Raw genomic sequence first — 17016 nt, 5'->3', positions numbered from 1 at the left:
AAAGCTCTTCAAAGCTTTGGTCAATTGTGAATCCTGACCTATCCACTACAGACATAACTTGAACAAAACAGTTACATTATTTTAAAAAGTAAAATCCTTTCACTAGAACCTCTGTCACTCTGTAGTCTCTCTCCTGTTTAACTGATGAATTTGATGATCCTGATCAAATTGGTTTTCTGATATTTTTGCCCTAAAAAAACAAACTACTAAGTGAATAATTATAGTCGATCCCTTGCTTAATCTTTTTTTAAATATCCTTAAATCATTCAGATTGGGAATATATTATCTGTAAAGATCAAATCTCAAGTATTGCTACAAACTATGAAAAGGATTCAGACTTTAACTGGGCAGTTCTACATATCTGCCTGTATTTAGCTGCATCTATTTTTTAAACAACTCTTACATCTCTAACTTTCTGGTCTCTGCTGATAAAACAAAGTCCTACTGCCTCCACTATGTTTAATGGAAAGTTTGTGTTCAAGGTGATCTGCAATCTGCAGTGTTCTCGCCACTTTGTGTTAGTTCGTCACATAAACCCCTTTTACCCCTCCCAAAGGCACTGTTGCTAAAATGGTGAAGCGCACTAAAATAGGTTGGATGACATCAGGAGCACTCTGATCTTGCTTTTTACTGCAACAGAAATTATACTTGCTATGAAATTCTTTTTGAGACAGAAAAGTCAATACGACTTGTTTCACATTTATCTTTCTGGTAATGCAATGCTTGAGAGCCTGTATGCTTTCCATAAATGTGCATCTGAGTTTATTCACATTAAGGGTTTGGTAATATTGACATTTTTTCTTTTTTTTTCATATTTCTCCTCTACCAGAGCTGACAGATGGTGCTCTTCAGTTTGGATTCTCTCCTCCATCAGACTGTGTTCCATAATGAAATTTAAATAAAATTGAAATGGCTTCTACATGGTAACTCAGTTCAAGCGATAGCAAAAGATATACATGTAGGGAAGAGAGGAGCAAATAAAGAAAACCTTCCTTCCCTCTGTGTCAAGAGAAAAGTAGAGGGGATGTACAAACAAAGAAATTTGTCCAGAAGTAAAAGGAACACAAATGAATCAAACTAAATAATGTTAAAGAAAAGCATTTATTTGTTTTTCAAAATAGCTCATTTTTAAATGCTGGACATTTATAGATTTAACTGGTTCTTGTCTATTTCTGAGTTCAACAGCTGGATTTCCATTGATGTTTTCCAGTGGCCAAATAAATTAAATTCAGTCCAAGCCACTGTGAATCTACACTCTTCATTTAATAAGCAGTCCAGGACTAGGAATTATTACAGTTGTAGGGGAAAAAAAATAGATCTACTCACATGGTGCAGCTTGTTTCTTCTCTGTTGGTTCTTGAGCTTTATAGGACTGACTCTTAATTTTGTTCACCAGCATAAGGAGGCGGCCTTTAATAGATGTATCCCGTTCATCTTCATCTTCCTCCATTGGAATTCCTAAATAGCACAAGAAAGCAAACACTATTAGTTTAGTATTGAAACTGAATTTCTGGATAGTTTATTTTTGAGCAGGTTAAGACAAATCAGCACCACTGTCCAAAATTCTTAGCAATATTAAGTCATATTTTATTGTTTTCTAAATGAGACATGGGGCTGGGGTACCAGAACAGCATGGGGTCCTGCAGCACAGCAGGATGTAGAAGATCTACCAAATCCTGATGTAGAAGGATTTGGTAGATCAATTCTTTAAGAAAACTCAAGATCTCAGAACATTCTTATAAAACACTGAACTATAAATCCTTTGTTCAGAGAGCTTCTTTTTTTTAATCAATTTTTTACAATATCATTTGTGGAAATACAGCACACTTTTTAATAGCATAAATATTTATTCCATGTTTAGTTATTTATATTTTAAACAGGTTCTTAGGAAAAAACTAATAAAAATTTATTCACAAAATATAATTTCTCAGTGACATACCTTGCTTAATAAAAATAAGAACTGCAATAATCTGGCTACATGGATGGCAACACTCTAGTACAAATACCTTGTTTTATGCTCCATTTGATCCAATTTCAACATTTATTCTTCCAGGTGCTGCGATTGACAGCAGTCGTTCCGATTGCTGTCAATCGGAACAACGTTAAAATAAACCAGAGGTGTCCTGACATTTGGCACTGCTCCTCAAGACAAGGTTTAGCTAAATGTGGCAAGTAAGTGTCAGACAGTTTTATGATAAAAAGGATAGTCATCAACAAATTGATGAACTAGTAAAAAACACCTAAATCCTGTTTTATGAGTTGAAGATGCTTTAAAAAAATAATTAATGTAAGAGTATGAATATTTGTTGATATATATATATTTACATTGTTCCTTGCGTTGCTTAGCTAAACTCTATAGAAATTTGTGGGAGATGTTCTTTATTGCTTTTTGTTTCTTATGGAACAAAAAGCTTCCATTTTACTAGGCTATGCAAACATTTAGAGCTAGTGCAGATAAATAAAATTTTGTACAGTAAGGGCATAGAAGAAGCTCCTAAAGTTTTTCCTACATCTGCATCTTACCACAGTGGAGCTGCAGCTGGTTGTGGAAGTCGTACAGCTCCTCTTGTATTTCTGAAGGACAAGGACAGTCGTCTCCCATACTGAAAGTCAGCAGCATATTGATCTGAAATGGGAGAAAATATGAAATCAGACAAGTGTATCCACTCTACAAAATATGCATTTGAGTATCATTTGAAACTGTCCCTTTCTGTTAAAGGTTTATGTATTTAACTGTATTTGCCTTTCATTTCATGTCATCTCAATATAATACATCAATGTCAGATTTACAAAAAAGGCAAAAAAGAAAAAAAAAACTGTGTTAGTGAATAAATGTCTCTGCAGCAGCAGGCAAAAGGGCAATGCAAGATATTCAACTATAAGAGAAGTGGGGTACTTTGTCTCCAGCTGTGACTTTTAAGAGACACTGAGCTGAATGTGTGTGTGGTTCTTTGGCTGAGAGCAGCTTCTCAGAGGTGCACGGGATGAATTCGCCTTTAAGCTTGATTGAAGATATAGAACAGTTTCAGAAACATTTGGGATGAGGAGCAGCTCTCACTCTCTCGAGGCCAAAAGGCAAAATTGGAAGACTAATGATTCAAACCCCTGTAGACTAATGGTGGGATGGGAAATTATCCATCCATATAAATGAATCATATGCACTATGCAACATTGTCCCAATGTGTTTATCTCATCACATACACAGCTGGAGACAGGGTGCCTGCAAGTGTTTTTTGTGGCAATATAAAGTCTTGTAACCTCAAAAGAAACTTTTCAGTTTCAGATCACATAGAAAACATCAATGGAAGAATGAAATAAATGCAACAATAAAGGTGTAAACTGCAAAGTTGGAAACGGTCAATTCTAATTTTAGTGCAAATTAAAAGCTAATTTTTCAAAACATAGTATGTCACATTTTATCAAACTGAGAATTGACAGAAACTTTTCCTTTATCATCCATTCATCCATTCATTTTCTTCCACTTATCCGGGGTCGGGTTTATGTGTGGGTGGGTGCTGCATAAGTCTGTTGCGTTTAGCTGCAATCATTGGTTGGCTCTGTCTGTTGAACCATAGCTTCAAACAACCATAAACTCACTGATTTTTTAAACCTACATGTCAGCTTACAACTTTGTTTTTGATCTGGAATCTTCAACATCAGAAACATTTTTTAACTGTGATCTTGTCTGACCTGCTCCTGAGGAGGAGATCTGAACTCTTTCGTCTTCTTTGCTGTAACAGCTGCCGACATATTGAGGGCCAGCATGAGCTCATTGTAGCGGAACTTCTGGTTGTACTGCAGTTTTGAGACAAAGCTGTCTGAAAAGGACACAATGGCCTCAATACGGTGCTTCAGCTCGCAGTCGCAGAAATAATGAAGCAGCTCACACATCTGGGGAACAGACAAAGGGAGAAGACATAATTCTCAGAGATTAAGGTGGTTTTGAGTACTGCTTTGTTTTCTCAAGACTTGGATAAAACAGCCTTAGAGTTTTATGCATTATCCCCTAAAATAGATAATTTTATGTTTGAATGATCTTTGATAGGAATATTACAGTGAACCAGTTATTGAGAAAACAATAAAGAAAAGAGCTGTGCCGTCCTTAGAAATTAGTACCCACACATCTACAGATGTTTTTCAATAAATCACTATCTACTCAAGAATTGATTTTATTTCAGTAGTTCAGTGGTATTTTGTGTTTTCATTATTACCAGTCGTTTGACGGGCTCCGGCAGCCTCTTCTCCAGCAGTCCTTTCATTGGCTGTTTGGCCTCCTCTGCAGCCTCCTCCTCTCCTGCTTCAACTGCCTTGCCCTCTGTCCCAGTGAGTCCCTCTTTGTCTGTAGGCCCTGTGACCCCTTCCTCACGAGTATCTCTGAACACATTCGGGTCAATGAGCAGTAAAATCTTTTGAACATCCTCGCTACCTAAAACCCCCATAGTCAGCAAGGTGCTAATGAGCTTCAGGATTGGGACAAACTGATACTCTATGCCTCCTCCAACAGGATCTCGAATGTGGTGCCCACCGCCTTGAACGGCTTCTGTCAGCATTGAAATAGCTTTTTCCTTAAGTGCATCCAGTGGGATCTGCGGACTGTATAGATAATCCCTCTTGGTGCTGATGAAGCACGGCGGGGTAAAGTTGAGGCGGGGTTTTAGGGAAGTGCTACGTCCCACCCCTGGCGGGCTGTGCTTTTTAGAGGCACTGGAAAAGAGACGAATTGAGCGCGTCTCAGCTGTGACTGGAATGATGAACTCATCTTTCATCATGAGCCTGGCCTCCTTGGCTGTTTCTAAGTGGATGCTGATCAGAACATTGTAGAATCCCTCCCGTAACATGCCAGAGAGATACTGATTGTCTATGGTGTATAAGAGCTGCGACTGATCCAGGTGGCTGCAGAGGGCGTGGGCAACGCGGGTGTTTCCCAATGCACAAAGGGCACAGTAGAGCTTCAACGTGTGATAGTGGAACTTCCTCATGTCCTCCTGCTCTGACAGCTCCATAATGTCGACACACCTTTGAAAGTAAGAGACACATACTAGATTTACTAAAATGCACAATCGTTTAACTAAATTTAACACGGCACCAATCTGAATATGATCCCTGGATAGTAAATCAAAATAGAATTTCATGTCTAAATCTTTTTTTTTACATTTTGTCACATTGAAACAACAAACGTGAACATAGTTAAATTGATTTTAAAGTAAAAGGTTGTGTTATTGGAAGAAAGGGATAGCTCTAATAATATGAAAAGTTTGGGATGCAACTGGATTCACTACTTTATATCATCCGTTCATCATGTACACCCAATTATCCTTTTTGGGGTGGAGGGGAGTAAGCATTGGCAAATAATATGTTCCCAGTTTGTCAAAGAGCAACATAAAGACACACAGGAAAAACAATCAAAGTCTAATTCCTTGGATGTCTCTGGACTAAGAAGAGAAGATATCATTATTTTGTTAGTTATACTGATAATCAAAAATAATCAGTGAGTGAAAAAAGAAGAACTTGAATGTAATCTTATCGCTGGACCATAAAATTTTCATATTTCATTTCATTTTTCAGTCATTTTATTAGAGATTTGCTGATGTGCTATCTTGAAATAATTCCTATAAAACAGCCATAGGTGATCAGTACTTTTGTATTTACACTACCAAACCATTTAACATTTAACACTGAAACTGATTTCAAGCTTTTAATTATTTTCCCTTTTTATGTCTCGGCGTTACTCAGCGTAACCTGAGAGGGAGATTTTTTTGGATTACGTACAGGATTACCATTTTTTCAAGGCTTTTTCCAACTTGTGGATGTTCTTTTAGTGCTATATGAAAACAGAAACAGCTCAAAAACCCATCCCAGGTTGATGGCAATTGATTCTTGGTGAAAATTAGTACATTTCTTGTTGTTGGTCCTTGACTCCAAGTTACCACAAACCTACTAAGGAAGGAAGGAAGGAAGGAAAGGAGGAACAAAGGAAGGAAGAATAAGGAAGGAAGGAAGGAAGGTTTTCCATACTATACTTTCCCAGCCCATACTTATCTAAACCTGAAAGATATGAACATCCATACTTTTGTAAAATGTGTAGAAACCTACATACAAGAAATGAAAAAAATATAATAAATTACTACACTTGAGAACTTTATTTGATCAAGGTTATTTGCTGTGTCATAATGGTGAAATGCATAATATTAAGAAACAATATATATATTCTTTTATCCCTCAGCTACAGGAAACTAATCGGGTGCACCACCTGTTCTCCTCAGGAATGTGAACTGCCAGCATCTGCAGAGGCTCCACACACTGAACCACCCAGCCGTGCCTCTCGTTCACTCTGGCTGTTTCCACTTTGAGGAAGATGTTGGGCATGCGGCTCCACAACACTGCATTGATTGTCTGGACATCTAGTCGGGGTGGACACTGAGGCACTGGGTTCTTGTGTTCACTCTTAAAGATGGCTGATGACAGTGGCATTGCATTCTGTGCAACGCAAGCATAAATATTTAAAACTGTTTGAGCACTTGAGCATGTTTCAGTTTATATTGTAGAAACAATTACATCTTCTGATATAATTAGATGAATTTAACTATTTCAAGTAGTAGAACAAGGGTGTATTGGAAAAAAACAAGAGTGTACCTTTATCTTAGCCAGCTCAAACTGAAAGAGGTTTGGGCTGGTGGGTCGGACAAACACAGCAGGAAAGAGCTTTGTGTTTGGTTCCACCTGGAGCAGAGAAAAGAACATTCATATTAACGTTTAAAAAAACAAAAAAAACTAAGTTTTAATAGGAGCAAGAGCGAAAGACTTACAGGAAGCATTTTAGTGATGCGTCATGGAAAAGTATTACTTAGTGAGCATGCGTGTGTGTGTGTGATCATTACAGTGTTGACTGGAAGGGTGAGTCAGTACCGGGTGAAGTGGCACAGAATTTCAGCAGGGAAAAAATGTAAGAAGATTATACTGCTTGAAAGATTCTTCAAGGTTTAGCTCTCAAAGTACATCCAGAAAAAGCATATTCCAAGTCAGGAGTTCAACAATACAGACGTCAGAGCTCTGTCAGAAAAATATGCAAAGCTATAGAACGACTGACTCAAGCTACAATCTGACCTGCAGATAGAGAGGGAAGACTAAAGAAAAGCATATATAAAGCTTCTGTTATCCATCCTAGATTTTAAAAATATCAAAAACCAGTGGAAATTGTGACATTGTGCTAAAAAGGCAAATTTGATGTGTCTTCTAACAGGGCATTTTTAACTAAAATAACACACATAGTTGGAAAATAGGGTTCATTGTTGTAATCTTTTTATTTTTTCATGATCTATTTTTTGGGGTTGCAAATAATACATACAAGGTCAAATGTCTGCAGTGATATGCAATAGATTAGAATACATGTCTTTATTGGGTCTTTGTTGGATTAAAAGTGTCCTTTGAAAATTACAACCTTTAAACAATCTGAAGGTAAATTTTCAAAAGCAGACAATAAACAATATGTTTTGAAATATGTTTTTACAAAACATGTTCTGCTTCTTCCATTTCAGGTGGTTGTTTTGTCAATTATTTTTGAAAAAATATATCTTCTGATTGGTTAAAAGTTACTAATTGCATTGCACTACAAAAGCAAGAAAGTAACAAAATCAAAATGCTCTAGTGAGTCAGCACCTGGTAGGATGTCGATAACTCCTTTCCATTTACAGTGAAAGTAACCATGCCAGTGGACAGATCTATTAGACAGCCAATGTCCAGATCAACGTTGCTGCGGCTGGAGGCATGCGCACAACTGGTCATGTCACCACCCCACACCATGTAGCAGTTGCTCCTTTTCACACTGTTCATGAATGAGGAGAAATTGACATTTTTCAGTATTTAGCACACACAAGACCTCATCCATGAAATCAGGAGAAAGAGAGCCACCTTTCATGAACTCGTCCACGTTCATCACCCAGGGTTACAGTCACAGTTCTGTTCTTGCTGAGGTTGAAATTGTTGCTATAGTAATGGTAGTCCGGGGTAACCCATCCAACCCACACACCTGAAGGGTCCTGACCTGCAAAGACTCTTACCGAGTGGTAGTACTGCAACAAAACAAAGAGTTAGCGAGAAATGCAGGTGGCAAACAAGAGGCACCGTTACAGGAGATTTTTTTAATACCGTGGTGATGCTGCTGTAGTCCACTCGTCTACTTTCCTCACTGTGTCGAACAGATCTCAATGGATATCTACACAAGATCAATTTAAACAAGTCAATATTAAGATTTATGACCATTTTAGTTTAAATTTTAGTTTATTACATAAAGTACAATACATTTACTTTCACTGAGAAGCATTGCTTTGCAAAACCCTTAAAGTATTTTATGTTTAGTCACTTAACCAGAACGTCTATGCATTTTATTTTGAATTTGGTGATAAATCACCAAAATAAAGTAGACACCATGAAAAAGGGCGTTGAGAACATTATTGCATTAAGACTTTAGATCAAATTTCTTGGACAACCAGCACCTGTGTTTAACCTTGAGCAAGTCCTCTTCATGTACGCCATTTATGTCAACTATGGGGCTCTGCTTGAAGAAAGAGTGGAACTCTACCGGCATGCTGAGACGACAGAACACCATGTCAGCATTACTGTTCTGGGTGCCAAACGTCTTGTGGGTGACCTTAAGACACGGGGGGCTGTCAACGGTGCCGTCAATTCTGGTTACCTGCAAATGGAAAGAAAAGGTTGTACAAGTCACTGGTTTTACATTTCTAATTACCAAATTTTACTGAAATGCACTTCTGTCTTACTGCAATGTGATTGTGGTCCTTTGGCACATTAACAAAAGTAGGCAGACGCTTGCTGAACCACATTGTGACCTCCCGGTTCATGTTGACTGCAAATGGTTCGAATCCCTCTTGCAGGCCACATGTGGTGTAGTATTTGAAAGTGCTAGCATCTTTCCCCAGATTCATGCGCCCCACTTGAGCAAGACCGAGACTACACACTGGAATAAATCCTGAAGAGAAACAAGACGGATAAAAAAAAAAGAGCCTCTAAGAACATAAGGAGCCCAAAGACTGAAGAAAAATCAATCCAGCATTTGAAGTGAGACTTTTGTAACTTTAGGGAGGATTTTTGTAACATAAAACTACTTGTTTCTGACATTTTATTTATTTATTTTTGTCCCATCAATGTATCAGGTCCACATTTCTACAGTAGAGCTAAAATGAGCATAAGTGACTCTGACCATTCCTATTTTTAAATATACTCCTTCTCACCATCCTCAGTTTCAAAGTCAGTGAAACAGAGTTCAGAACCCTTAGTTGTAATCAGGATCTCTCCATTAAGGGTAAAAATCATAGACTTGTCCTCCATGTTGATCATACAGCCGACTACATCCCCCGCATGCCAGCAGCGCCCAAATAATCTGCTACCGATGTTCAGACAGTGTCCCTGTGTACAACATATGCATGAAAAAACAAATTTAAATTTAAAGATCAGAATGATGGAGATTGATTTTTGATTGAAAAACGTACCCTATATCCATCAAAGACGAAAGCAAGTTTATCCGTTCCTAGTTCCACATCAGGTTTGCACCCAGGCCTGGCCCAGCCCACTCTCATGTCTCCTCCAGTGACAGCCTCAAATTCAAAGTACCACTTTCCAGTCTTCACTGCATATGTCCTTTCGACTCTGAAGAAGCGGACCTTATCGATGCTGACTCGTTCTACCACTTGGCCTTCAGGGTCAGCAGGACAAAGGCCATGCAAGATAAAGAATTGGAATGGAAACAATCACACAAAACCTCATTAGTTGAAAAAAGTATATAGTAATTCACCGGTGGTTGCAATTAAACCTTAGCATTTCATGCTCCCTTTTCTGCATTATAAAAATAAGAAAGGACATAATCTAATCAAGAGATTACCATGTACTAAGAAATCTGAACAACAGTGCATCTTAATATGCAATAGTAAAATTCACCTCCTTCCTGGTCTGAAAGCTCTATGTTGTATCCATAGCCAATCATGGTGCGGATAGCCTCTCGCAAGCTGTCCCTGTTTGACTTCTTGGTCCGCTCATCTAGCAGCACATAGGGAACCAGACGAGGGTTACGCTTGCTCTTCAAATCCTGTATAGAGATGAGGCCATCAGGAGTTATATACATGCATTTGACTGAAATCTTTTCACAAACATCAGCATTTGTTTTCTTACCTTTGGACTATCAAGTTTATTCAGTGATGAAAATTGTGCTGTGATAACTTTGCTGTCAAAGCCATTAATTAAAAATAATTAGACAATTAGTGCTTTTGGGCTGTAGCTGCTTATCCAGTAGTCATCTATTTTTCTGTGTCATTTCCACTGGAATGAGTCTCTATGGGGGCTATGACACAATGACGTATGTATCATTTAAGTACTTTATAAGCAGATTTGTATTCAATGATTAAACATGGTTTACTACAGGTTCAGAACATAAATATCTGTCTATATCATTATTCAAAAGTTGAAATGGAGACTGGAAAAGCAGGCTCTTGTACTAGACGCACATGTCGACATGCTTATCATTATTATCTCTTGTCAGCTCTTAACAATCTTCTGTTGAATTCACTGAACAGAGATTTTTTTTTCTTGGGCACCTCCATTCATCTATTCCAGATGAATGAGATAATTATGCAAAACTGCTCCAGTTCAAATTGTGTAAATAAAAGAAATTAAAGTTGATAGCGAAATCACAGTAAGTGTGCAAAAAAAGGCCACATTATTTATAAACAGAAATTAAAATATAGCAATGACAAAACCATTATTTACAGTCATGGCAACAGTGTGAAAACAGCTACAGAAAATCTGTAACTGTGTATTTGAGCACTTGTTGCTTTTAATAAAATTTGACAGTGTTCTGTACAGCATGTTTCACCAATACAGAATACATCACAGTGGTTTTATCGCGATGAAATGTCAGACTCTCTAGCAGCTCTACAAAGGTACACGTAGACATGGCGTTTAAATAAATGAGCGGTTTGGTAAGAAATACATCATTAAGAAAAAACGTGTATAAAAATTAATCTGAATAATGAAAATGCATAAAATTCGAAATCTCAGCAAACCTGCTGAATGCCATAAGTCCATCCCTGCTTGATGCGGTCTTTGGCCCAAACATTGTGTGCATTCTCTGCTAGTTTGTCCACCAGCACCTCTTGGCCTGGTGTCAGTTTGATGTCAGACAGGTCCAGAGGGGATGGTTTATAGCTATTGGACATCATGTAACTGGAAAGAGTGGAGAATGTATTCCTCAGGTAAAGTCTGTAGTATTACAGAGTAAATCCACATGGTGTTTTTTTTGCTAATATTTACAGCCTGCTGCGTATCTTAGCACAGATGTTAGCAGATTAATCTGCACAGGTTACAGATCAACTATGCATATTTTTGTGCTTTAACTGTCAAGAAATGCTTAGCATGATCTTTGTGCATGCATATAAAATGCATGTCTACAACACATCATATAGGCAAGTCAATATTTAAACAACTGTCTCTGTTTTTAAATTCAAGCAACTTACTTCTTGGGTAATTTTATTTTTTTGAGAGAGTCCTCTGCATTTGGATTCACTTGAACAATACGGCAACCTAGTGCTATCAGGGTCCTATGAATAGAAAAAAAATTGAAGTTAGTCTGCAGATTTTACTTATTCATCACCCTAACATCACTGCTGATGAATATATCTCTACATAGATAAAATAAGTAGTCCTGATTTAATCCAACTGAGAAAAATACTCAACAATCGCTTGAGGAAAAATCCTTATATACAGCACCAATTCATAAGTATAGTGCTTCAGTACCTTTGACTGCAGAAAATGAAAGCATATCAATACTATTTAGGAAGTATTTTGGTGAGTAACATGCAATGAGTCAGAGCAAAACTGTCACAATTAAATATATTTGCATTTAGGGTTGCTAGCACTATAAAATGTCAGTGTGTAAACCCTAAAATACATTAGCTCACATATCAGCTTAATGTATGAATATGTACCAAATGTATTGACATATATTTAATAGCTGCTTAACTTTTATGCTTTTTGTCTCATTAAAACTTGGGATGTCTTATATTTTCTTACAGTTGCCGTAGTTGCTGTAAGAGCTGCCTGCAGCAACCAGTCAGAGTTGCTGAAGGCGACTTAAAAGTTCTCACAGTAGTGAAATTACAGTGAAACATTTTTTGCTTTTTCTTTGAATGTGCCGGACATTTTTGTGCCCAAACAGTCTCCATTCAAAAACCAAAAACTGGAATAGTAAGAAAAATAATCCACCCATAAACCTAAACATACTTCAGTGTTTCTGTTGACATCTGCAGGTTGTAGTTCTTCTCCGTTTCTGGCAGCTTGGAGAAATCAACAAGGCAAGGATGCTGTCGTTTGTTATCATCTCTTATCTGTAAAAATTAAAACATGTCAGTCGGTGTGCATTTTCGTCATTGTTGATTATCAGTAACACCATCTTAATTCACAACAAATTAAAGGTCTTTGTAAATAAATGCATATGGAAACTACATCCTTGTAAGTTACTGTGAACTAACAAGAGGGCGGGCATGAGGTCTACATTCAGGGTGCAACTGCTTGCAGTGATAAGACAGTTTTCTCTAGTGAACATGTCATGGAAGAGGAACAGGGGAGCATGTTTTCATCAGAGAGAGAAATACAGAAGCATGTGGCTGGAATACTAAGCACTGTAATGCATTACTTGATGCTTGACATTATGTCAAATAATCCCTTTGGGAATGCTGCCCATTGGAGGCAACTTGATAATGGTGAGTATTTGATAGGAAAACATGCCAGACTGTGCATAAATATGTTGTAGTGCTACTTATTTATACTCGTTCAAAAGTATGAGGCAGCTCTATGTTAAACAATACTATAAATATGGAAATGTTTTCTTCTTCTGATAGTTCATCCTTTCGCTATTTTAAGGTAAATTATGCATGAAAAAGTATCTCCATATTATCAAGCTAAATCAGAGAAATATTTTGTGGCTTTTGTCGCTGTCATCTTATTTTTAATATGTATAGGCTTGCTATTATGTTCGCTACTCAGACACAAATGAACTATTTTATCATCAAACCTACTATTTACACAAAATTAATGCATTGACATGATAGAAGCATAAATCTGGAGTTGATTTTTTGCCTGGTGACTAAAATTTTATTTAGCCATTGATATTTTGTTGATTGCGTACAAGTAAATCAGATGTGAATTGAGTTTTGCATAACTACTTTTTGGCCATATAACTCTGTGTTGTTTGGAAACACTGAGTTGTGGTTGTTTCTCAACTGACAGCTGTGAAAACTGAAATCATGCTAACCACATCAGTGTTCCATGTGGAAGCTGATATGGCTGTAAGAATGAAAGTTAACTATTTTCCACGTCAATTTGTCAAATAAAATGAGATCTGAAGAAGCCTAAAAGTTATAAAAAGTTTCTAGCTAAAAAATTTGATTTCCTTTGGTAGTTCTCAGTTAAGGTACTTCCTCAATATATAAATCACAAAGGCTTGTCTTTACTTAGTTGTTTTTGTTCTGAAAAAAATACTGACATCCTGATTAACTGCACAGCTGTACAACACACACCTTCTAATGTGAAAATTAAAGAACTAAAATAATGCAAGTAATTAAATTTTGTTATATGAAACAGACTAACTCTTCAGTTTTTATGCAAAGGTAACCATTGTTAGCTCCCGTGCATAAAGTTGTGCAATTACTTGTATCTAACTGTGGCAGAAAAATGATGTTCGGTGGCATAAAATTAGTTTTCCACTTTGACAATGTAAAAACTGGTTGGCTTATCAGCCATTTTGAATTTTTAAACCATCAATTTTGCGTTTATATTTCAATAGTTGTCTGAACACTATCACAGGTTTGGTGTCTTTTTTCTTTACAAAAACAAAAATATAAAAATATTATTGAAGCAAACCCAGACTTTATTTTTGGATTGTCAAACTGGTCAAACATTGAGGTTTTTTTTTTGTGAGTGAAACGATAATGACTTTTACTAAAACACACAAAACAAAGCACCGACTTTACAATCTACAAACAAATTAGAATGAAGCATCTAAATGGCAGATATGAAAAGCAATGGACATTTAAAAAATGAGTGATCTTTTTTCCACTTACCCTCTTTTAGGAGTGAACAGCAAATTATAGAAGAGAAAGCAAGATGATGTACAGGCATTTGATGTTATTGCTTCTTAAGACTAAGTTCCACTTTTTTTGTATTAAGAAAATATGCAGTATGGATGTTAATTTCTTGGCAAATGTGACAAAATGTATGGAGCATGCTTTTTATTTTTCTGTCAATGTGATGAACTTAAGAAAATATTATGACAGTATTTTCTTACCTTGCCATAAGTCCATCCCAATTCAATCTTATTCATACCCCATAGTTCATGTATGTTTTCAGCCAGCTTGTCTCTAACTTTCTCCAAGTGAGGCGGCATGACAACCTGAGGCAGATACATTACTTTAGAACTGTTCCTGCTGCAAGGTTTTCAAACAGATCCTGTGAGCTTACCTGGCTGGTCTCTACAGGAGTGGGAATGAAGGAGGCCTGTGAGGTGAATTGGGTGGTCCCAAGCAGATCCCGAACTCCATCCACATCTCTTTTGTACTCTTTCACCGGCTCCACCTTCATCTTTTCTTTTGGCAGTAAAGCCTCATAACATGGAGCATAACTTGATGGTGGCAGGAACTTAAAGTCACCATGTCGGCCACCCAACAAAAAGCGAACCCTTAAAGAAAAAAAAGCAAACAACAAAAACAAACACTCATCTATTGTTAATCTTCTATTTGGGAAATATAACTGGAAGTGAATACTTCAATAAAAAGACATAATCAAGCCCCCTGCTTTGCCCCCTACACACACACACAAAAGATAACATCTCTCATACTCCCTCAACCAGAGGCAGTCTGAACTCTGAAAGACAGTGAAGAGCTCCTCAGGGGGCTGCCAAAAATAGCTTCTGGAGTACTAGAGATGGCACAACCAACTCTCACTATGACTACAGTCCTCAATTATTGAGCACAAAGTTGTGACTTTCACTTCACTACATATTTAAATCCATGAAGTCACACGTTGACTGGGTCAGTTCCAAGCACAACCTTGTAGGTGTGTTACCCATCTGCCACTGTTCACACTAGCATTGTACATATGAAATAACTTTCCTGCCAAGCCACATTAGTTCCAACAACTGTGACTCTGCTGAGATGTTAAGGAAGTCCAGGTTTCTGTAAAAGTGGCCTTAAAACAATTTGCATTGTCATGTCTGGTGTCTCTGATCTTCCCCTGGATGATAATCCACAGTCCTCCAGAACATGGCATGGCTCCCCAATCAACCCTGACCGTGAAAACTTCAAAAAAATATTCAAAACAGATCCCAAGCAGCTGGGTTTCTGTTCCTCTCTACTTTATCGAAAGACTTTTGTGTTTGAAGGGAACGTAGAATTTATTTTCATCTGAAAAGAGTACAATTCAGTTCCATTAATATGTTTGGACACAACACTGTGAATAACCTTGTGCTCTACAATTGGCTATTATGGCTTATCCTACTGGTTTAAAATTATTCTGACAGTCTTAGAAATATATCAACAGTTTTGATATATTGGTCATAAAATAAACGTGTAAAATTTTTGTTTTTAATTATTTTTTTTTCTTTGAAAATTAATTTTGGGTTTTCCTTTACTGTAAGCAACAGTTATCTAAAATCAACAGAAAAAACATTTGAAATGTATCACTATATATCATAAATCTATCCAATATGTAAGTTTGAACTTCTAAATTGAATTCCTGAAATTAATGAGATGCACCTGTACATTATGAAAAATAGTCAAAATCGAAGTCTGAACAACAATAACACACATTTACTTAGATTATTTGTAGCTCCAAAATCACAGCTAGGTGTCAGTGATTGTGTAACTTGTTTTACAAGAAGGTGCCGATACAGACTATTCTATTAAACATACCTATTTCATGCCTTTATTTAATTTATTTCAGAGTTTTCACCTATGGAGCTGTCAAAAGAACATAACAGCAATCTTTTGGGTACAATTGCAGGTTTTGCAGGTAAATCACCAAGGTCTGTTTCAAAAAGCATAGATTCATCCAACTCAGAGCGGAAAGAAAGTAAACACTTACTTGACCCCTGCAGAGAAGCTGACGACGGGAAAAAAGAGTCCGTCTGTGTTAAAATTTTCAAACATGCCCTGGACCGGCTGTCCATTTATCCTGAAGGAGATGCTGGGAGCTCCCAGGTCCAGACAACAGCTCACCACATCTTCTGAAGTCAGGATATGCTGGTTCAGAGACGCGACAGCCCGCGGGATGCGGCCTATTTGGGATGTAAACACACGGGTGTGTGAACGTGGACCTGGTGAGCCGTGCTGGCACAGACGAGAGCTTTCCAACAGACACAGGACGGAGCACATTTACACGCCTCGTCACACAGCCTGGGCAAGGAAATCACTCCAGCAGAGTACTCACTGTCTGGATGTAACCTGGCTGACTCCCAGAATACCATTCATGTTTGACTTGTTAGGTTATTACTGTAACTACCAAACACACACTTTCACAAATTTTCTTCCACTCAAAATGTATTACTACTCACCTGACCAAAGATGAAGCCCATCAAAGCCAAATGAGTAGAGGTCATCACCAACTCCGTTGCCCCCCCAACCCTCCCCTCCTCCAGGATAGGGTGCATAACCTTTGGTGTTGGCCCAGCCCACTCTCAGGTGAGAGGGTTCACCGGTCACAAAGTGGTCCACCTGATCAACCATCAGTTCATAGTACCACTTCTTGTACTGAGCAGAGCCCTCACTGACCCCCAAGAAGATATTTGGTCTCATGCTAGAAATGAAGTGAAACAAGAAATCATACTGTGCATCAGACCATAAAAGATGCTGTCAGGACTACACTGTAAATATGGAAATTCACCCTCAAGAAAAGTGCCTACTGTGCAAAGAATAAGGCTGAATGACAACAGTATTACTTCGAGTATCTTTATAAAAA

General features: G+C 37.6%; 1 protein-coding gene across 1 annotated transcript in view; it reads right to left on the bottom strand.

Moving 5' to 3' along the window:
• The window catches only part of LOC129365155 (ryanodine receptor 3-like), a 99337-nt gene that overhangs the window by 38107 nt on the left and 44214 nt on the right, over positions 1–17016 (bottom strand). The window contains exons 19-39 of the mRNA XM_055038125.1: positions 16613–16854; positions 16144–16336; positions 14524–14740; positions 14351–14455; positions 12289–12392; positions 11523–11606; positions 11073–11232; positions 9952–10099; positions 9507–9709; positions 9249–9423; positions 8778–8986; positions 8493–8692; positions 8146–8212; positions 7909–8069; positions 7657–7822; positions 6634–6720; positions 6251–6477; positions 4212–5016; positions 3691–3891; positions 2524–2626; positions 1327–1458 (exon numbers count right to left, since the gene is read on the bottom strand). Of these exons, the coding sequence (XP_054894100.1) occupies positions 1327–1458; positions 2524–2626; positions 3691–3891; positions 4212–5016; positions 6251–6477; positions 6634–6720; positions 7657–7822; positions 7909–8069; positions 8146–8212; positions 8493–8692; positions 8778–8986; positions 9249–9423; positions 9507–9709; positions 9952–10099; positions 11073–11232; positions 11523–11606; positions 12289–12392; positions 14351–14455; positions 14524–14740; positions 16144–16336; positions 16613–16854 (3989 nt within the window). The remainder of the gene's footprint in view (positions 1–1326; positions 1459–2523; positions 2627–3690; positions 3892–4211; positions 5017–6250; positions 6478–6633; positions 6721–7656; positions 7823–7908; positions 8070–8145; positions 8213–8492; positions 8693–8777; positions 8987–9248; positions 9424–9506; positions 9710–9951; positions 10100–11072; positions 11233–11522; positions 11607–12288; positions 12393–14350; positions 14456–14523; positions 14741–16143; positions 16337–16612; positions 16855–17016) is intronic.

This window comes from Poeciliopsis prolifica, unplaced genomic scaffold (assembly GCF_027474105.1).
Source record: "Poeciliopsis prolifica strain line A6 unplaced genomic scaffold, Auburn_PproV2 SCAFFOLD013, whole genome shotgun sequence".
Classification (NCBI taxonomy): Eukaryota; Metazoa; Chordata; class Actinopteri; order Cyprinodontiformes; family Poeciliidae; genus Poeciliopsis; species Poeciliopsis prolifica.
The sequence above is the reverse complement of the archived record's forward strand: the minus strand, read 5'-3'. Positions and strand labels throughout refer to the sequence as shown.